Source organism: Polistes dominula, unplaced genomic scaffold, assembly GCF_049000335.1.
Source record: "Polistes dominula isolate Pdom_NZ unplaced genomic scaffold, Pdom_raw_medaka contig_37, whole genome shotgun sequence".
NCBI lineage: Eukaryota > Metazoa > Arthropoda > Insecta > Hymenoptera > Vespidae > Polistes > Polistes dominula.
In genome coordinates, this window is record NW_028301169.1 from 5,353,364 (window position 1) to 5,377,372 (window position 24,009).

At 27.6% G+C, this 24,009-nt stretch overlaps 2 protein-coding genes across 4 annotated transcripts in view; one reads left to right on the top strand and one right to left on the bottom strand.

The window, feature by feature from the left end:
- siz (Brefeldin-resistant Arf-GEF family protein schizo) overlaps positions 1-24,009 on the top strand; it is a 105,414-nt gene that overhangs the window by 12,816 nt on the left and 68,589 nt on the right. The window contains exon 1 of one of the 3 annotated variants that reach the window (XM_015333194.2): positions 22,386-22,730. The exons of the other annotated variants lie outside the window; for them this stretch is intronic. The gene's annotated coding sequence lies outside the window, so the exon portion shown is untranslated. Of the gene's footprint in view, positions 1-22,385; positions 22,731-24,009 lie in introns of those variants that run through there. 3 annotated transcript variants of the gene reach the window in all.
- Positions 8,207-12,607, bottom strand: LOC107072886 (uncharacterized). Its single transcript, XM_089179084.1, has 2 exons — positions 8,467-12,607; positions 8,207-8,372 (listed from the first exon to the last, which is right to left on the bottom strand). The coding sequence occupies exons 1-2, from the start codon at positions 8,732-8,734 to the stop codon at positions 8,308-8,310; spliced, it is 333 nt and encodes a 110-aa protein (XP_089035210.1). The 5' UTR covers positions 8,735-12,607; the 3' UTR covers positions 8,207-8,307.

Genomic DNA, 24,009 nt, shown 5'->3' on the forward strand with positions numbered 1-24,009 from the left:
AATTATCATTTATTTTTTGCAAAAAATATTTGATAATAATCGATAACAATTTTATTAACTCTATGTTTTTTATATATCGATTCTTTTACTCGTTTCGTGCATATTTAAAGAAAGAAAAGAAAAAATGAAAGAAGATCGGTTCCTTATTTGAATGAATTTTGTTCGTTTGACGATATTCGACAGTTTAAGGACCCATAAGGAAGGAAATCCACATAGCAAAGGAGTGGTAATTCGTTAAAACGGGCCACGTGGTCGAAAAGAGATTTATGTTTCCACGAAATGAATCGAGAAGTATGCTGTCCTATATAGTTTTAGTATGGTGTTACAGAATACATCTGGTAGAAACGTGTTTTCAACACAAAGGCGCATTAGTGGTTTTATAAAATGCGATTTTAACTTATTGTCAGTATTATTAAAAAAGAACAACAAATAAATCTGTTATAGTAAAGTAAATTTTTATAAACATTTACTAAGCTGATAAAAAAAATTATTAAATTATATTAATAAGAGAAATGTGTTAAACAATCTGTGTTAGAATATATTCGATTACGTAGAAATAATTGAAACTAAATTATTCTTTGATAGTTAGAAAATAATATCAATTGTACGTAGTCAAAAGTCAAGATCATATGCATAATATAATATGTAAGAAGAGTTCATGGTACAAAGTTCACACGTCTCGAGTTAAAAGATTTAATTTTCTCCGTCTGGCAATGGCGTAGTAAAAATAAATTATTGACTTGATAAATCATCGTTCGATCATGCGACGATTTTATCTGAATAAACGTTATTAATTTGGTAAACATAAATTTTAATATCAAATTATATACCAATTTAAGAATATAATATAGTATTATTTATTTTTTAATAGCAATGCAATGTAATTATCCAAAGGTTTAAGAATTAATAAATACTAAGAATAACACATATATATATAAATTAGGCTCATCATACTTATACTAATTGTAAGATTATAATGCAATATTCTATTGGAGCTGGCCCAAAATTTGTAGTTAAAAATAAAATAATACAAATTCCAATATTATGTATTAGTCAAGCTAAGAATATAATAAAATAGGGTCACTTCTAAATTGCAACACTATGATATAGTATTGTATTTTGTTGGTTAAATTTTTAGAGAAAAATATTACATTTTTTTTATTTATTCAAATAATAAATAATACTTATTTTGTAATTATTTTTTTACAAGCTCAATATTATTACATTGTATACGGTGGCACGATAGAAACTATAAATTTCAATTAATGCAAAATATTTTTAAATGTTCAGGTTTATTCGTATCATTGTAATTAATGCACATAGGAATTATATGTGGAAAATGATATCAACTAAAGTGTCTCTTATTACAGTATGACGACTCTTTAAGCACAATTTTCAATAATGGATTTAAATTGCAATTCTTGTTGCGTCATCCTATACAATACTTGGAAACTTTTTTGGACTTAACCTTATTTATATTATTATATTCAATTATACAATTATAATATTGTAATATAATATCGATATTAAATGTACTATTAATATTTTCAATATTATACTGTGATATTGTATCTTAAATACTATTATTTTGATATTAGAATAATAGATGAAAAGAAAGAGATATTTTATAGAAAAACAATGTATAAATATGTATTATCTTTGAAAGCATCCATTTTTTTTTATATCTCTCTCTTTTTTCCTTTTATATATATATAATATATAAAATAATATTATATATATATAAAAGGAAAAAAAGAGAAAGAGAGATATAAAAAAAAATGGATGGATATATATATATATATATATATATATATATATATATATATATATATATATATATATATATATATATATGTATTTTTGTTTTTCTTTTTATAATACATTTCAAGATTGTACAAAGTATATACATAGTATATATTCCTTCGTGTGCTCTTACTTTAGACTGTAAAAATAGATCATTTCCCGATGGACCACTGCAAAGAGGACTATGGATCAGTAATAGCAACTCCTTTTCTCTCTTTCTTTCTTTTTTTTCTTATTCACTGTTAACTACAGGAATAGCATGGAGCTATTCAGTAACCACAAACAACAAAGCATCGATCCTAGTATCTTCTTCCTAGCCCATTGTATTCGAAAAACCGAAGGAGCCTTTTTCACTTTCTAATATCACTCACCGTTCATATTTACAATCTACAAATAATATCTCTTCGATAGATGTTTACTTTATTCAAACTGAAACTGCCGAACTAGTTCAAAGGGCCAATCTAAATGATTTAGTAAATTTACTACCTTTTTTTCGACACTTTCTAGGTTAAATTTTTTTTATCAATTATAAAGTTATATAATACTATTGCGTATGCTAATTTAATTGTTTTAATATACTTAAACAATATAATATTTAATTAAAAATTTTTTATATTGTAAAATATTAGTCATAGTTTTGTATAAAAGTAAATACGGGTTAAATTTTTGACAAATATTTAATATATCAATTACTTTTTAAACAAATATTTTCTGTTTAATCATTTTGTAGGATTATAAGCTTTTATTATAAAATTGCATAATTATAAAAATTATTCTTAAAAATCTCAGAAAAGAAATAATTGTTTTGTAAAAATAGTTTAGAAAGTTTAAGATTCGTTTTAAGAACTTTGAAATTCACTTCGTAGATTCTTACTTTTTTATTTATTGCTAGCCGAGAAACCCTGCTATAATTGAGATCATTTCGTAGTGTCTGCAGAAGCTTTTCAAGGGATAAGGATCGTATCTGTTTCTTTTCTTTGATTTTTTTATTGTCGTCATCTTTCTCACAGTAACACACAAAGCTTGTTCATTTACAATCTGATTATTCGCTTACGGATTATCCGGTTTAAAGATTCTATTCCGATATTTTCACGAATGGCATTGACTAAAAAAGAATAATAGAAAAAAAAGAAATAGTCTATGACATTTGTCAGCATTCCGATGCTTTTCTTATCTCTAATGTGTTTTTTTCCTTTTTTTTAATTTTCTGTTTACATTCGCCTTCATTAACTCACTTGTCGACGGTCTACTAACGAGAAATACAGAAAGATAAAAATAAAAATAAAAATGAGACTGAGTATCGTATCAGTAGCTTAAAAATGATGAAAATAATAAGGATGAAGTAATTAAGTGATTAATTTTTAGTGATAATTTAGTGATTAAAATAAGCAGCTTCATATTTTTCTTCAATTTATTTATATTGTCGTTATTGTCAAGACTGTTATCTTTCAATTGATTTTTTTTTATCGATATTTTATCGAATATAATTTATATTATAAAAACAATTATTAATTGTTGACTGAAAATTATTAAAAAATCATAAATGAATATTTTAAAATATTATTTGAATACAATATTTTATTATTCATAGATAAGAATAAAGTTATTTTATTTAAAGTATCATAAATAATTACTGTCAAAAATATTATATGAATGTAATATTTCATTCATAGAAAAATAAAATTATTTGTTTATATTCAAAAATATAAATTAATATTCAGAAATAATTTGTTAGTATTTTGTCTTATTCAAGGAAAATTAAATTATTATTTTGATATTTAAAAATAATTTTAAAACAGTAGTGTTTTCATACGTAGAATAAAAACATACTATAAATTAGTACTTTAGAATAGAAAATAAAAATAGAATGACGTGATTAAGTAGAGGTTTAACAGTTGGCATTTAAATCGATCGTATTTTAGTTTCCTACGTAGGAAATCCATCAGTAGTTGAGTTAGCCCTTTGCAAGGGTAATGGGAACGATGTTCCTCGTCGTACTACTACCGTTTTGTACTCTGGAAGTGGTCCTGTTGTCTAGTTCTAAAGTTAGATCGGAGACCCCACGGACAACAAGCAGAGGCCTTAAAAGCGAAAGGCTGTGAGTCGTTTTCCGATCTCTTTTCTCTCTCTCTCTCTCTCTCTCTCTCTCTCTTAATATCTTCTTCTTTTTCTTCTGCTTCCTCTTCTTCTTCATTCGTCGACTCGTTGGATGAACAAAAAATCAAAGAAAATACTTATGAGGACTCGTGCCGGGTTCCTTCGATGTTATCATCGTACTTGCACGCGTGTATAGATAGACACGCACGTGCATCCTATTCAATATGTCCACGATGGGTTCCTCTAATTGTTATTTGCTAATTAATATAATAATATTGAAATATTATACGTTGATTTATTAAATAAAAATAAATAGTTACTATAATAAAAAAAAAAACGTTTATTAATACTCAAAAATATTATAAAAACTACAGTGACTTACTTAAATGAAGAAAAAATAAATATATGATATATTATACAAATAAATTAATATATTATGGTAATAGTGTAGTTATATAATTATATATTAATAAGTAATGATTACACTAAGTTATCTTTTATTTTATTTTAATATATTTTTATACATTATAATAATTATAAGATTGAACCTTAATAATATTAAGTCTCTAAAAAATTACATAAATCTTGTTTCTCAATATTCATAGTTCAACGATTAAAATAATGAATAATTAAACAGTAAGCTATTCATTTATTTCTTTTCTTTTATAAAATTTTATTGTGATATTTTTTAAATATTATAGAAAGAATAAGCAAATATCAGCCTTAATTATTTAATTTTTTTGTAGAAATTTTTGCCAGCTAGGTAATCTAAACCAAAAACAAATAAAAGTTTTCTCGATAATAATTAACATTAACAAAAAAAAAAATCTTCTATATACACAAAGATTCGTTTGAACAGATAAATTTAAAATATAATATCGTCGAAATTCACAATAACTTTTCATATTAAATAATGTCATTAGATAATATTAATTTTCTCGACAACATATCAACATATTTCCAAAGAACACATATATTTGCATTTCACAGGAATATAAATGAAGGAGATTTTGTGCACTACGTTTATTATCGCGTGTATACTCTCGTAGCAATTCTAATTAATCCTAGTATAAGAGAATAACGACATAGAGCAACTAAATAAAATTTGATAATGATAATAATGATAGTAAAGTAGTAACAGTATTAGTAAGAGTACTAGTAGAAGGTTTGTTACTGTTGATGAAAATCAGTTTGGACCAAAGTAAAGGAGGACTTAACGTTTGTTCGTGTTAACTTTACTATACTAGGTGTCTCATGCTTACTTTTGGGTTTTAAGGTTACCCCGTGGGTTTAAACCACAGCTTGGAGGAAAAGGTCATGAGAATAAAAGGGAGGGAGGTGGTGGTAAAAGGGAGAGTCTCCATGTTGGCTTGCAACTGCCCTTGTCGCTTCTCTTCCTTCTTCACTTCTTCAGTTCTTCTCTTTTCCTCCTCCCCCACTTTCCCTTCCTTTCTGGCCCTTTGTCGCCGCTCGTAATTATGCTCTCGCACTTTAATGCCTCTGGACATGCGATCCCTCTTACTTACTTACTTTGTCTCTCTCTCTCTCTCTCTCTCTCTTTTGTTTGGTCTCGATGTTGGGTGCCTGTTCTTTGAGGGTCAGTGACCTTTCACTCTTAAATTCCGAGAATTAACGAAAACGATGCCTCCCTCGTCGATTCTTGAACGACTCGCGTGGGTGCACGAAACGAATAGTCACGATTATGTTCTACTGTTACCACCATATGTTTTTGTGTTGTATCTCTTTTTATTTCTTTTTTTCTTTCTTCTCTCTCTGTTTGTTGCATGTGTGTATCTTTTCCTATCATTCTGGTCAACGTTTGACCATATTGTGCGTTTAATTTTATTAACGATTCCAAAAGAAGATACGCGTGTACAAAACGATTTGATCTTTAACGTTTTAACTGTATAATATAGTGTTTCATGCGTATTCGGTTTTTTTATGGGGGAATTTAAAACGGGAAAGCGCAAATGGGAATCCGATGTGTGGATCGATTAATTGATGCAACAAAAATGTTACAAATGTAACAAGAAAAAAAATAACAATAAAACGTTAATTAAAATAATAAATAAAATATTTTATGAACAAAAAAAAATAATAATAATAACACTATCAAGAATTTAATGAAAATGGAAAATTATACATGCGTATAGACAAAAAGTACAAGAAGAAAAAAATAATAATAATGAAATTATTATATTCATACACAGATAAAAAAAGATAAAAAAAGATACGCCGTGTACGTTATAAGTAACGCTTGTAATTAGTTTCGAACGTGAGAGCAATTTTTTCTATTTCTCTTACCATTTCTCAAATTTATCTTCTCTTAATTAATTTCAATCGATCGCTTTCGCGATTCGAAAACAATAAGGATGGAAAATCTAATGGGATTTGATGCTCCCGTTTTCCTACCTCAACTCGTTTATTATCTCTCTCTCTCTCTCTCTCTTTCTATTTTTCTCTTTTGGAACGTCCTTAGGATCAACAAAAGAGAGCATGAGCCCCGTTCACGTTGCAGAACGAGGCGCACCTACTCGAGGGTTAAATCGTAGTGCGCTTTACGGAAATAACGAGCCGAAGCGAAAACTCGTGAAACGTAATTCCCTTTGAAAACTCGAGTGGATCGACGTGTTTTTTTAGATTTTTCTTTTTTATTTTTTTTCTAATTCCGTTTTATTTTTTATTCTGTTTCTATTTCCCTCTCCCTTCTTCCCCCCCCCCCCCCTAGTTCTCTGTCCTCTCTTCCTTCTTTTTCTCGTATACGCACATACGTGCAACGTAACACGCTGCATACAACAAAAAAACATTCACACATATAGAAGAAAACTCACGACGAATACGAACTTTTACATAAAAACACAGCCACGCGCGGATACACACCCACACATACATACACACATACACATATACATACACACACGTTCCGTCTAGCTCGTATTTCGTGCATCGACGATAACACGAGGGCCATCGTTCTCCTCAACGAATATAAAACACTTACCGGCCTAGCTGAATAAATTTAGAAAAGGTACTACACACCGAGCTCTAGAATTTCTTTTTATATTCTTTTTTTTTTATTTTTTATTTTTATTTTTATTTGTATTTTTTGTTTGTTTGTTATTTTAGTTCAACAGTAATCAAAATTACTTTTTTAGACAAGGGTTTGGGTTGTCAACAACAATGTGCTCACTTATATACCCCTTGTATACTTAAGGTACGACGTACGTGACTTATTATTCTTGCGTCGACGCCACTGCATAATCACTGGATGATCGTAGGATAAGGACACGCACAACGCTTTTATGCACACACATATACCACATTTATACACAAATATATATATGAATTTATGTATAAATACTTACATATGTACAACGTGTAGACATTACCTGAGACGTGTAAGTATACTGCGGAACATTCGTGTAACAAAGTCTACGTAGACGTTCGTTCATTGGTTGGTTGGTTGGTCGGTTGGTTTGTTCGTGGCCCCTGACGTTGAACCCTTCCTGTTTTTCTCTTCGTCTTCGTAGACGATACGAGACCGCCGCCATATTCCTCACGTGTTCCTACTCTTATGTTAGTCGTTCGAATAAAAAGGGTTCGAAAAGCAACGAGTTAAGTATACTAAAGAGAGTAACGTAAATATTTGTTACGATCATCGTTCTTCACCCTTTAATTGTTCGAATTCTATTTTATTTCTTTTTCTGTTCTTCGAACTTCGGTATTGCGATCGTTTATTTGATTCTTTCGTTCTCTTTTTTTCTTTTCATTTTAACAGTTAATCCTTCTTTTTTTAGATTAGAAGCTATTTCAATCGATTCTAATTTCGGTAGGTATTTATTTTTGTTATTTTAGCTATGCAGATTAATTAACCACTTGACATACGAATAAAATGCTTGTCGACGCGCCCATAGGATACCATTTAATTTGGCTTAATTGTGAATGTTTTGTGTTTTGGTCGTACGGTTACGACTATTTTTTCCAGTAAATTCAATACTTCAAAAGTAGGAATACCAGTCAGTGTACTTAATTCTTCTTTTGATGTAATTAAAGAGGAGAATTTTAGGATCATTAAATAACTTTGAACTTGTATCCCTATACTTTTACATTATTTTAAAAATAATGCATTCTTCTTAGTAGAAATTGATATTGTCTCAGTTTCATTACAATTTAAGTTATTATCAATTTCTTGTTCGTTTCCATCTTCATCTTTTTCTCCTTCCTCATGTTTATCACCTTGTTTTTCTTTTTCCTCTTGATCTCTCTTCCTCTTCTTCCCTTTTTTTTCATTCAGATTCAATTTTTCAATATCATTAACTGTCACTAATTCTTTTTTAATTGATCTTCTACGTATTCTTTCTTCTCGAGAATCTATTTGATCTACAGGACAAGCACATTCTTTGAATGATCCTAAAGGAAGATTTTGACTAGGAACACTTGTTTTTTTTTTAAATAAGTTCGAGTTGAATCAATAGCTATAACAATACACAAAAACAATATAAGCATGCGTAAATTTATTGATTTAACAATTTATAATAACCAGAAAAAATAATTGTTGAAAATACTTACGTGAAGGTAAAAAATCATCTTTAATAAAATGGAGTGAACAGACTCTCATATTGGGAGTTATACTTTTTCTAAATTTTAACGCTTTTGCCCAAGCTATATGTCTATCAATCATTTCTTTATCACCAAATTTGTTTATTCGATAAACAAAATGTTTATTAGGAGGTGGAAATTGAAAAAACCTAATTTTTTCATCACGACAAGCTTTGCTTGTACAACCAAATACACAGGAATACACTTTACTTTTATATTTTCTTGCTGGGAACTCCATAACCAAAAAAAGAAATTTTTTGCAACAATTTTTTAGTTTAACGATACTAGTTATTTTCAATTCTACTTTCAATAATAAATAAGCAAGTCATACAATTAAAAATATAAATATTTCTACATAAATATCGTGTAGTTGAAATCAGCTGTCAGCAATTCGGCACATCTACACTAATTTTGAATTTAGCCACTAGATAGCGTATTTAAGTGCTAGAGATCCCAATACTGAACGTTGTTCACCAAAAACAGTTCTTGACGTCTCGGAGACGGTAAAGTCTACAATGGCACATGAAATGAATGACGTCTCGGAGACGTCAAAATATGCCAAGTGGTTAAATTAATAATTTATTATACTTATTATTTAATTAAAGTAGTTTTATATTATATGGTGTACGTATGGTGTACGTATTCATTTAAAATTTCTTATATATATATCGTTTATAGATATTGCACTTAATATTGTTAAACTTATAAGAAAATAAATATATATAGTTATAAATTGGAATAGACTGGACTCTATATATACATGCATAATACAGGGTTAATATATTAATTGTACAATAATAAATTAAAATGTTTTTATAACATATTTCTACTCTATTGCATATTTAATATACATATAAGTGTACTTTTGCAAACTTACAATTATAGTAGAATGAATAACATATAATTTAGAATGAATAATCTATACAACAAATATTTAACTTTCTCTTTCAAATAAATACGATATTTTGAATATTTTCCAACAAGTCGATAAATTCAAGTGGCAGTAATAAAAATACTCTTAACTAAATATTCGATAAATAACTAAATGAGAAAGAAAAATGACAGAGAGAGAGAGAGAGAGAGAGAGAGAGAGAGAGAGAGCGCGAGAGATAATGAAATAGATTCGATCAATGGAATTTAGAAAGATGCATTGCAATTACGAAGTTTCACTTGGCAAAGATAACCCTAGGGGAAAGCTCTCCGGAGGTCACTCGTCGAATTTAATCGCAATTTTCGATGGCGCCTGCGGTCAACTACACGACGAGTTTTTTCGAACATATACGTACATACATATGTATCTATATATCCCTACTTCACATATCGAGAAAAAAATATAGTGAGACAAAAAAAAATACACTCTTCGTAGAGAAAAGTGATCCTGTTTTGAGCGTTGGCCGTGAACGTTTCGAATAAAAGGCTAACGCGTTTCTGTGAAAAGAGGAGGAGGAGGAGGAGGAGGGGGGACATAGAGATGGAAACAGGGTGGTTGGTTCGAAAGATAAAACGACCGACGACTGAGAGAGAGAGAGAGAGAGAGAGAGAGAGAGAGAGAGAGAGAGAGAGAGAGAGAGAGAGAGAGAGATAGATAGATAGATAGATAGATAGATAGAAAGAGAGAGAGAAAAAGAAAGAGAGAGAGAGAGAAAAAGAGAGAGAGAGAAAGAAAGAGAGAGAGAGAGAGAGAGAGAGAGAGAGAGAAAGAAAGAGAGAGAGTGAACAAGATGGAAAAAGAGAAAGATAGAAAGCATGAGTGAGTGAAATTTTACGAAAAGGGACAAAGGAAAGCGTTGCGACGGCGCAAACTCGCGACTAGTGGGCGTCTCGACGCCACCTCCCTTCTCCCTCCGTTCACCATCTCCTCTCGTTCCTCTTTAAATCACGACGGTAGGTAGGAATAGTCAGCACTCGCTGCCAGTTCTCTATAACGATTCACGTTCGTGCTTTTCTCATTCACGTTCACCCGCGAAAAACCACTGTCGATGCACTTCGTCTCTATTTTCCTCTCTCTCTCTCTCTCTCTTTCTCGTATACATTTTTTCTTCTCTCTCTCTCTCTCTCTCGTACACATTTTTTCTTCTTTTCTCTCTCTCTCTCTCTCACTTTTTCTCATACGCATTTTTTCTTCTTTCTTCTTCTCACTTTCTCTCATACATATTTTTTTCTTTCTTTTCTCTTTCTTTCTCCCTCACACACTTACACATACCTATGAATTTTTCTTCTTTTTCCATTCCTATTTTTTTTATTTCCCATACGCATTTGTCTTCTCTCTCTCTCTCTCTTTCTCTTTTCTCCTCTTATATGTACGCACTTTTATTTTCTCTTTTCCTCTCTTATTCATACACATTTTTCCAATCTTTCCCTTTCTTACTCTTATAGGTACTAATATTATATGCATCACGTGGAGAAACTGCTCGTTTCTTTTTCTATTTCATGGATTAAATTTTGAAACGCATAGTAGATTTGCCCACGCACTACTCTCTCTATCCTTTACATATACGCTTTTCTATATATAATGACTGTGACACACCTAAACAACACACACACATACACACTGATCCCTCGCAGATGGAAATCACAGAATACGTGAAGAAACTTACTCGTCGCGTGGAGCATTTCGTTGATACCGGATTTCTACTTACTCGTTTCTCTTTTTATCCTTTCTCTCTTCAACTCTAATTTGCTTGTCTTTCTTTTTTCTTCTTTTTTATTTATTGTTATTCATCCATTCGTTAATTTTTCTGATATTTTATTTCTTCGAAAAGGAACTTTTAATCTAGTTCAAAGATAAAAAAGGATGTAGGAAAAAACTCGTTAAACATATATATACAACTTGAATTTTTCTTTGTAAAACTATATACGAATGGAAATTCATGATAACATTATTAAATAAGATAAATTAATTATTCAACAAATGATTAAAAATATGTCGTAATATCAAAGATTAAAAGATTGAATATAATAAAAATGACGTCAGATTTAAACATATTTTATTATCCGATAACCTTATGTTCGTACATTTATGTACGTGTATACATATACATACATATGTACACATTTGAGAAATATACCACGTAGATATGTGGGTTAAGCTCGTATATTTAGACGGGAAAAAATTTCTGGTAAAAAATTGTCTCGAGCTTTTTAAGAAGCTTTTCGAAAAGACGTAAACCGGAGTATGTATACTTCGACTTTGACTTCTTCGGGAAACGCCATTGACATGAAAAAAGCTGACTGAGAGTGATGCGCTTTGAGGATCAAAAGGTCAAAAGATCGTGGCTTGAGATAAAACTGGATTTGTTCCTATCTCGTGTATTTATAATATATAATACTATTCTTAGATTTTAATGTTTAAAAATTCGTTCAATTTCATTTCTCTTCTTTTTTTTTTTGACGATTATTATGAAAATCTTAAATACTAAATAATTATAATTATTGTATAATACCTAAATATTCAAATATAAAATTAAAAAAAAAAAGAAATGATTAATATTGTATAGAAATTATAGACAAGTATAAAAAATAAAAGAATTTTACGTAAGATATAAGAACAAAAATTCAGAAAATGGATGAGTTGAAAAGTTTTGAGTCTAACATAAAAACAATGTATTTTCGTCGTTTAAACTGACTTTTGTTTTTTCGACGTGGTCAAAACTTGGGGGAAAAACAGACACAAAACTTTTCAACAATCCTCGTATATATTTGAAATGTAAAGAACTCCATGATTTTTATTCTTTTTAAAAATGTCACTTAGGTACAAGCGCTTATAATAGAAAATGCAACATGTTATATACATACCATTTAGGAATTATGCAAAATACGTGAGGTTCGCTTAAAGTTTGTCATGTTTCGAATTGTTGACGTACGCGTCAAGTACATGAAACGAGATAGAAATGTAGAAGGATAAAGAAAATAGAAAGAGAGAGGGAAATGTTAGCGAATCTTGTGTCATCCTCGAGAAATTCAAAACGTATTATAACGCAGAGTAAGTGACTTTACTTTAATGTTTCTATCAAAATATTTCTATCGATAATTTAGTTCTTTTTGTGCTTAATATTATATTTATTTTCACAAACCTAAGATAACATATAAGAAATACATTTATAATATTATATACGCGATGATCTCAATGTTTTTCATAATTTTTATTTAGAATATGAATATTAAAATAATAAAAAAGAATAATTTTGTCATATATTTTTATTAAAATTGTACTTAATTTTCGTTTATTTTTCTATATATTCTTATAATTAAACAAATAACATTAGGATTTTTCTTTTCACTAGAATATATTATTATTAAATAATATTATTTATTCAATTTGTGAAGATATTGAAAATGTTGACGTTACTTATTGGTAAATTCATTATTTAAAGCAGAAAATATCTTTTCATCTTAAATAATGGAAAAGTCTGCAGAGAAATATTCTTCTTTAAAATAGAACCGACTTTCAATATATCAATAGTTCTTTTCTTTTCTTTCTTTCAACTTCCATTTTAAGATGTAGGTCAGTTACAAATATAACTTCGTTTTACTTAAAATTATTTAAACAAGAAAAAAGTATATTCTTACACTTTTCCCCTTCTTTCTCTTTTTTTATTTTTTTTTTATGAACATCCTTTAATGAACCGAAGGACTATTTCATTCACTATCGGAAAAGCCTATTAGGGTGCAGTGCTGCAGCACGATACAAAGTGTATGTATACTTCAAAGGCTCTTTAATAAAATTACGATCTTTTTTAAAGTGTTAAACTCTTGCAATAGTTCGTAAAATACTTCTCATTTTATCTCATTTTCAGATAGACTTATTACAAAAAATGTGCTAACCTAAAATAAAAATTCTTCTTACAAAAAAAGAAAGAAATAAAATAAAATAAAATTTAAAAAAATAATAGTAATAGTAAATAATAGTAGTAATCATTTTTACTAAATTATAATTAATGTAGAGAACGCAAATAACTCATTCTAATGATTTAAATACATTTGTAATTAATTTTACATAATTAAATATGTTCAATATTCTTGTATATATGTATGAAATAATATTTTACTTTTAACTAATACAATTTATGTTTCACTTCTTTTTTACGGTTAAAAAGATTGTTTTAAATGTCATTTGTCTATGGTCTGTATGATATTTATACGATATGAATACGCTATAATCATAGAGAATGGAAACTCACTTGAAAGAAATGAAGCATGATCGGTGACTTCAAGTGAGATACAAAGAGTCTGGTCAGACCACTATGATACGATTTAACATACTACACGCACACATAAATACATACATACATATATGTACAGATATATGCAGACACTTGTTTGATATTCTTGTAGATCTATTTTATAAACAAAAATTAATCATTTATTATTTTAGAATCATTAAATCATATTTAAAGTGAACAAACATCCTAGTCAACTTACTATGATTCATTTACTACAAATATAACTAATTATCTACTATTTTTATAAATCACAATTAGTTAATCGAGTTTTCTTTATTACTGTTAAATCACAATTAATAATCTTTTGGTTTATTTTAATTTTAATTTCATAATAAATCGATTGCACATATATATATATATATAGTTTTATTCGATGATATTCTTCCATATATGTATATATGAAATTATAATCGAAGTTAGATGAGACCACTATTATTGAATTTTACATATGTATATATATATATATATACTTACTATGTCTTTCTTGACTTTGTTACTAGGTGTTACAATGTTGATTTCAAATCGTGCGTAGGTAGTTCTCGACTAGCATAATATCAAAGTAAAAGGATTATTATTTTTATTCCAGAATAAGCAATATAACCTTCATCTAATTTAAAAAATCTCGAACATTTTATTAGTTCTACGTAAAACCTTATTTAGAGAAACGATAGATTAAGCGGCTTATTGGTGATAATAATTATAATATTCTTTTAGGTATCACGAGAACATTGAATATCGATAATGAAGATTATCGGAACATGATAATAATAATCTAATGTAATGTAGTCTGTTCTCCTTCTATCGATTTTCTTTTTTTCTCTTTTATCTATTTGATAAAATGGTGTGAGTAAGTGAGTGTGAATGAATGAGTGTGAGTGAATGAGTAAGTGAGTAAGTGTGAGTGTGAGAGAGTGATATTGAAAGAGCAACACCTGTACCTTCACGAAGGATTCCAAATGCTTGAGTAGGTTTGTCGATAGAATAAATCAAGGTCTTTTCTAGAACACATTTTACTTGCTCTTTTACTTTCATTTCCTAGAAAAATTTGTTCTTATGCATGAATATATATAATGTATATAATAATAATAATAATAATAATAATAATAATAATAATAATAATAATAATAATAATAATAATAATAATAATAATAATATTTCGTGTAGGTATATATAAAAGGGTGAATCATTTAAAGCATGTAATTTAAATAATTTTCCTATTTTTTATGGCATAATGGTGAAATGTCAAATATTCAAATGTTTAAAGTTTGTGGAAAATATTATATAGAATATTTTTAATAATTGGATAAATATAATATATTAATATTTAATATATTTTCATTTTTGATATTATTGTTTTTTATTAGTAAGGTATTATAGTTTAGAAAGAAAAAAGATTTTTAAATAAGAATTTAATAATTTTGAGAGCTCCTAAAAATAAAACAAAGCTTGTGTATTTGTTAATTTATTCTTGGTGGGTTAAAGAAGTTTATAAATAAATTAAAAATATTAAATACTAATTTTAAAAAATATTTTATTATTTTAAGAGGCATACTATATTATTAGCTAAAATTATAAATAACTCGACAAAATTTGATTTTACAAATTATAGAGAAAGACCTCTTTTTTACTGTTATTTAAAATACATAATATTTAAATGTGCAAAAAAAAAGATAACTGAAAGTAAATACACGAGAATAATTTTAAACGAAAGTAATTTAAATAGTGATCAAAAGTTTAATAAAACTTGTATTAAAACAAAAAATACACAAATACACATAGGTTATGACTACGATATTATTCTGCACTGTAATTATTATCTGCAATTCTTCCGAGTAATATGACGCCAAGACGAAGAAGATGAAGAAAAGAATGAAAATAAAGCTCGAAGTTCAATTTTGATCTTCTTTCTCTCTGTCTCTTTCTGTCTCTCTTTTTCTCTCTCTCTCTCCATACACTCTATTATCACTCTGATAATTTTCTTCGTGCGTTTTAAACTCTGGGATTGTAAATGAAAAAAAAGGGGAAAAAGGGGTAGTATTTCTGCGATCTATCTTTTTTCTCACATTTTTTTCTTTCTTTTCTTTTTTTTCATCGTCTCTTTATCTTTACTTTACTCTTTTCTCGAATGCAAACAATGAATTACTTTGCAGCATAATCGACTCGGAAAAGCAGAGAAAAGTGTAATCTTTAAAATCGAGCGGTATGAAAGAGCACACTTTTATCGGATTATCACCGGCTCGCACAATGGCTTCGCGACGACCATGATATGCTTGATTATTTATCAGACGAGGAAGTAGTTTTTTCACTTATTTTATATATATATATATACTCTTCCTTTTCTCTATGTTTCTCATCCACCATTATATAAGATTTATTTACACAAGATTATAAATCTTTTAGTTTCATAAATAAACTGATTCTGATTTAGAATCAGAAATTTAAAATACACTTTTGTATGAAAAAATAAATAAAATATTTTAATTATTATAGAAAATGTGTACTATTAACTAATATAAAAAAAATGTTTTCAACATTTATTTCTAAAATAAATAAATAAATAATTAAAATAAAGAAAAATGTAATTATTGTGTAAAGCAAATGTTCTAATTACAATTGAAATTGTATTATAAATTAATATGAAGTATAAAATATATCTAAAATTTGTTTTTAAATTAATAATTAAGTAAATAAAAAAAAATAAATAAATAAAAAAATAAAAATAATAGGAGAGATACCGACAATATAGGCGCTCGCGATGTGTTTCTGCATAGTGGAGCGATCTCGCGGTTGGAATTCAAAACATTAGTCGAATGAAAGGTCGTACACCCATAGGTAAATTCATACGTGCAAACGTAACCGTTCCAGAATGCACTCTATTCATGCGTACACAATAAACAAACATATATACACACACACATACATATATGTATAGAATAGGTAATATTCGTTTCATTAATTTACCCTTTTATTTTCACGTAGAAAGGGTATGGCATCCTTTATGAAATTCTATTTTTATTTCCGCTTGTTGGATTTTGATATTATACATATAATAGAAGAAAAAAAAAACAAAAAGAAGGACTCAAGTTAATGAAATTCATTTGACTGTGATCTTTGTGTTATTTTGTTATTGTTTGACTCTGGTTTCGAATATAAAGCAGTTTTGAAATAAACCGTAGTATTTGTACAAAGCAAAACTAAAATTAATTAAAAAATATCACAGTAAAATGAAAATAAATTTCTTTAATGGATTCTTTTGATATGTTTGTAATTTTTTACTCATTTACTATAATTATTATTATTATTATTATTATTATTATTATTATTATTATTATTATTATTATTATTATTATTATTAATATTATTGTTGGTAGATAAAAAACTTTTGATTTAAAGTTAGAAATTAATTATTTGTAAAAACATAAAATCAAGTAAATAATATCATGTATGTGCTTGTGCAAGTATGTAAATATAGTGAATAGACCAAAAGTTCATAAAGGATTTTAAAAATCAATTACTATTTTTTGAAAAATTTTAGACTTAATTTCGTATGCTTATTTGAAGCGTACACAAGGGGTGGATCAATATTATCTAGGTGATTTTATATATTAATTACTGTTTTTAAAAAATTAAAAATCTAACTATATAAACGTCAAACTAATTTACATTTACAATAATAAAAAGTCTTGTATATTTAAATCTCAATAAATCTTGTAAAAAAATCAAACGTGTTAAGATATATGGTAAAATTCAATTGATAGAAATTTGATTAAAAATAATTGTCGAAATGAAACTTTCACAGATACATTCAGATAATTTTTACAATTTATAAAAAACTATTAAAAAAACATAAATTTAATCTTCATCAACATTTCAATTTTGAAATGTTCATTTACATTGGACCAATCAGGTAAAGGTTTTTAGTTTTAATTAAAGAAAGTAGACACCCGGTATGTAGACACAAAGTTACGTTTGTGAGTATAGTTACGTGTAGGAGATGCCTTGTGGCTTAGAATGGCCGAAGAAGGCGACTTTACTTACGTGGGTTGAGTGTAACCCACAAACGCTCGAGCGAGCACAAATACACATACCATATACACTTGCATACGTATAGATATATCGAGTGTTTTTTAGCATCGTGTGGTGGCGTGGGTAGCCCACAGATATCAACCAACACATAACATGAACTTTTCTTAGGAATCGACTACCACATCAGCAGCAATCTGTTTGCTAGTCAACCAACAAACTCCCTAGCCTTTAGTATCGCGTATCCTTTATTTTACTGAAATTTCTATCTTCTATAATATACGTGGTCCATTCCTTTAAACGTATTACACCTGTCATGGCTGTTCAACAAATTCTGTATTCGTTTCTTACTTTGATGTCAAAAAAAGATATTTCAAATTCGACAATTTATAAACTTATTAAATATTAAATTAAAATTGGTCGATTAATGTGATGCAAAAAATAAAATCATGGTCAATGTTTATGGTGAAATTTTATTACACAATAGTATTTTTTTTTTATTGTACAAACTATTGAGAAATAGTATAATAATAATTATTATTATTTAATTTCTAAGTACTTATTTTTGTCATCTTTTTTTATTACACGCATAACACGATAATATTATAGGATTTAATCGCGGGACAATAATTACATTGAATAATTTCGACTTATGTTAAATAAATAAAATTATATTTTCAACTCTTTTTACATATCTTGTGGAAGTAGAAAAAAAATTATGAAAAATCCGAGACTCGAAAGTTCCTATATTTAATTTCATTTCTTTTTTATCACCACGTGACCTTCTTACGAAATAATTGTAAACATCGAAGGACGATTCAAGAATGTATGTATGCTATACATATACATATATCTTAAAGAAGTTTATTTATATGAGAAAGCGTTAAGCACTTACCTAAGGAGTAACAACCAATACGATCGCATTTGTATTTTTGTCTCTTTCTTTTTCTCGAGACATTATCACGTTAGAACTCGTTCCGTTTTCGCGTAACGTGCGTTCGCTCGTAAAGCGTGTAATTGTGCCGGTAAGGCAATCTCCGTGCACGCGATCATTCCTTTTAGTTTATTCTCTAACGTGACGTAAATCTATCTGATTCTTTCTCTTTTTTTCCCCTCAAATTTTTTCTTCTTTTTTTCTCTATTTCCGATCGAATCATCTATTTTTACATTTTATTTTGTCAGACATTTCTGTAAAAATCTCTTTATTTACTTATTATTAACATTTGAAATTATACTTAAAATAAGTATACAACATTATGGTTAAGAGTTAAAAATAATTACAAATATTTTATAAACTAAAGAAATTCTGTACTAATTGTAAAATAATAATGAAAAATGAAGCATTAACACGTTCTATGCCAAGTGTACCACCTATGGTACACGCGACATATTTGTTCAACGTATCAAAACATCAAATGTCAAGAACGGCTTGATACGTAAAAATAAAAGAAAAATCACGATCAATCTTTCGCAGCAGAACAAAACAAAAACGATAAAAAATGGCATCATAGGTATATGCTTATAAAAAAATAGGGAACAAGAAAGAAATAAAGATGTAAGGAGTGATGATGAACGGCCTTGAAAAGGCAAAGAAGGTTTTGTAGATCTCGAAGGACAACATCAGTAAGGGTGGATTTCCTCGTAGGACGACAAAACACACGCTCGACGTAGCCTGAAATCGCACGTGCGAGACTATTATCGATTGCTGGCGTGCGCACAGGGGTGTATTGCTTGATGGTAGGTAGTCGATGCATTGTCACCCCTCGTCAACAACTCCTCTCCCCTATCCCTTCGATTCCTCCTTTCTCTGTCTTTGTCTTTTGTATTATTTGTTACAAGGAACCGATTGAAGTGCTCGTACCACGTGACCGTTAAAATAGAATTGCACGATAAGGAAATCAAATTTGCTTTCGCCATCGACATCTTTATCACTAAATAACCAATATTCTTACTTTAAAAACAACAACAACAGCTATTAGACCTTTCTAACGAAAATCTATGGAAGATCTAATATATATTATCTTCGAGGAAGTGAAATGCAAACATGCTGCCTCTTTACCTTTCACCTTTCTCTCTCTTTCTTTACTCACACACATAAACGAACATTTACTTTCCTTCGTTATTTTATTTTCTGTCTTCTTTTCTTTTTTCTTCTTCTTGTGTCTTTTTCTTCCATTAGAAACTTTCGTTCTCCATCAAAAGAGATTAGGTTTTTTCTTTTTTATCGTATTTTAATGACACAGATCATCGATTATGTTCGTCGATTAAGGTCACGCCATTTTGAAATTATTTATTAATGATTCGTGTATACATATAGAATAGAGCATAAATTTCGAATCAATTATACGATTACTTTTTAGTTATACAGTTTGAAAAAATATTAATTTATTTTTCTTATAAATTTGTGTTTTATAAGTTTCATTTCTCATTTTATTACTTTGTTTAAATATTACTTCGTATCAAAGAAATTTGTTTGAAATTTTTTTTTTTAAAAGATAATTATATAACTCGATTGATATAAATAGGGTAAAAATGGAGTTAAAGAAGGTTAAATTGCTTGGATAAAAAAAGAAATAAAAGGAAAAGAAACAACGCGGCAATGTCACGTATCTTAAATCGGAACGTAAACTTGAATCATTGCCAGTTCCAAAAACCGAGTTTCTAGGAGTTGAATAACAAAGCAATTGGGTTTCATAAAAAAGGGCCAATGTCAGGTAGGCTTTGGATTAGTATTAATACATACAACAACACACGTACACATATACATAAATAATAAAATAGATTAATGAAAAAGAAGATACGAATTAAATATGTATGGTATGTGTGTGTATATATACATGTGTATATAATTGTAAAGTAAATTATATCGGTTATATTTCGTATGCATTTCTCGCATGATTTTGGCATCAGTTGTTGTCCCAAATCCAACTTGAAAACTTCCAACTTCCTAGACAATGTTCTCCTTACAAATTTAAAGAGAACTGACATTATCAGGAAGAATAAAAAGAAACGAAAAGGAAAGTGGGAACGTTATTGATTTTTAGTCGTGTTCCTTCATCGAGGCCCTTCTTTTTCTCTTTATCCCACAGTTCCACCCTTCTGAATCATTCACCATGACTTTCCCCTACACCCCTAACGTTCAACTAAATGGAACCTTTTACTATCGCACTACGTTCGAGCCAATTTTCATCGAATGACTCAGCTCGGGGAGTACGAACGTGTCTTAATTATTCGTTTCTATGATGCTCATTTTGTATCCTTGACAATATAAGTGGAAATAATATATATGCGCGCACGCGCGCGTGTGTGTCCTTTATTATATTTATAATAAATTAATTATTATCACAATATTATTTATATATTTAACATAAAATAATAAAATGGAACAAACGATGCGAGTATAATAATATTCCGACGACAAATTCATACTGTTATTTCTACGGAATCATTTCTGCGATATTAATATTTAATAATGAATATAATAATTCCAATAACAATTTCATTCTCTGAATTTGTGTACAAAATATATTATATTTATTCTTTATTCATATTTTTTTTGTAAAGGACTAATCGAATAATAAAATAAAATAAAATAAAATAAAATAAAATAAAATAAAATAAAATAAAATAAAATAAAATAAAATATAATAAAATATAATAAAATATAATAAAATATAATAAAATATAATAAAATATAATAAAATATAATAAAATATAATAAAATATAATAAAATATAATAAAATATAATAAAATATAATAAAATATAATAAAATATAATAAAATATAATAAAATATAATAAAATATAATAAAATATAATAAAATATAATAAAATATAATAAAATATAATAAAATATAATAAAATATAATAAAATATAATAAAATATAATAAAATATAATAAAATATAATAAAATATAATAAAATATAATAAAATATAATAAAATATAATAAAATATAATAAAATATAATAAAATATAATAAAATATAATAAAATATAATAAAATATAATAAAATATAATAAAATATAATAAAATATAATAAAATATAATAAAATATAATAAAATATAATAAAATATAATAAAATATAATAAAATATAATAAAATATAATAAAATATAATAAAATATAATAAAATATAATAAAATATAATAAAATATAATAAAATATAATAAAATATAATAAAATATAATAAAATATAATAAAATATAATAAAATATAATAAAATATAATAAAATATAATATAATATAATATAATATAATATAATATATGATATTATTAAATAATAACAATTGATTCTATGATTTCCATCTACAACAAAAATTATACTTTTATTTTATTGTTTATTATTTGAAATATCCAAGACAAATACATATCAATTAAATAAAATTGTAATTGTTGTTGAATGTTTTAGTATGTATCGAATATATTACTTGTTCTCTGCTATTTTTTTGTTCACTTGTGCCGAACGAATTCACATAGCAAAAGAGAGGGGCCCCATACCGTTAATATCGATCGTGGTAGGGCTTTATAGCTTTAACTTGTACACCAGTACACCCTCGTACGAATACGATAGACCATACAATTTTGATGGTGCAGATACGCGCCGTTATATGTCGCCTCTTGTCCCTGACTGCAAACTTTATTTTCCTCAAAGCACGGAACAAGAGTGTATCGAGTTTAGAGTGCATATCATCATTTTATAAATACTCTCTCTAAAGTTGAGATCGATTTATAGAAATAAAGGTACAGTAGTATGTAACGAGAGTTTTTTAGAAGAACTTTAATGATCAAACAAAAAAAAAAGAAATAGTGCATCTGTTGTTTATCGTCATTTCATTGAGATCATTGGATTTATACCTGGATCATCATTTTATCTCGCGACTCGCAATCGTAGACGTGTCAAGGAGATAACATTTTTCTTTTGTGTTTTTTTGTTGTTTACTACCAAACTTCTTTTACTACGGTTCTACTTCCTCTCTGCGTTCTCGAGTAAGTAAAATTTATTTTTCACAATTTGCAAGCATCGAATTTAAACGAAATATTCTCTTTACATATGTTTTTGCCCTCGTTTTTTCTTTTTCTTTTTTTACAGAAAAATAAATAGTAAAATATTCGATATTAGTGTAACACGTTTTGCAAAAGCTCTTTGTCCTAGTTGCATGTTATTTGTTTAATAATCTTACACGCTTTGACTGACATTTCACAATAAACATCCGGACATACTTGTTCATTCTCTTTCCCTTTCTCTTTGTATTGATTTTATTTAAATCACTGTATATACTCTGAATTAAGTCAAAGTTTCATGGAAAACGTATTCGTATCGAATGACAATACAATACTGTGGTCTCTGTCAGTTAGTAGTTAACGTTAGTTTAGAATATTCTTTGATAAGCTTGCTTTTTCGTTTCACAAAGTGAAACAAGAGGCGTCGAAACGATATTGTGGGCGTTTTTCCAGATTAAAAGTGTTCGGCCCATTTGATAATCAATCTGGGTGCATCGCATTACTCTTTTTTTATTTTGCATTTTTTTCTTTCTTTCTTTTTTCCTTTTTACATGGAAAAATACACGATGATAATATATCCCGTGTGTGCATCCCAATTAAAACAAATTTTATCTCTTTATTATTTATCAACTAATATTTATTGCTTGCAATATATATTTTATACAATTTTTTTCCAGAAATTTAATTTCTTATTCAATAATGAAATCAAAGAGTGTAAATAAAAAACATTAAAAATATAAAGAATTTTCAATTTTATTTGACGACAATAAAAATCATAAATTGTTATATACGTTGAATGACCGTGTGCATAAGTAAATATTAATGCTTTAAAAAAATATATATATATATTTCAACTTAATTGTTAGCGCATAATAAAAATAATTTCGTGTTAGTAATAAATAAATTAATTAAATTCAACAATACTAACATATAAATGATAATTAAAAGCGAATAAAGAAAAATTTCGTTCGAAGAACGAGCAAACAAATTTAAATTAGCAATCATAAATTATGTCACGTGAAATTGGAGTCAAAATAAAGAAAGGTGATAACAAATATATTTTTGTTAAGAAGTGCAGCAAAATCGAAACTTGTTTTTCACTTTGAGTATTCATCCTCTTCTTTTTGTTCTTATCCTTCTTTTTATTAATGTATTATCTAAATACATACATATATACGTTCATACACGCATACAAATGTATCAAACATTGTGACGACATTTTTGAGATAAGATAACGAAATCGAACGATTTTCTTTCTGAAAGA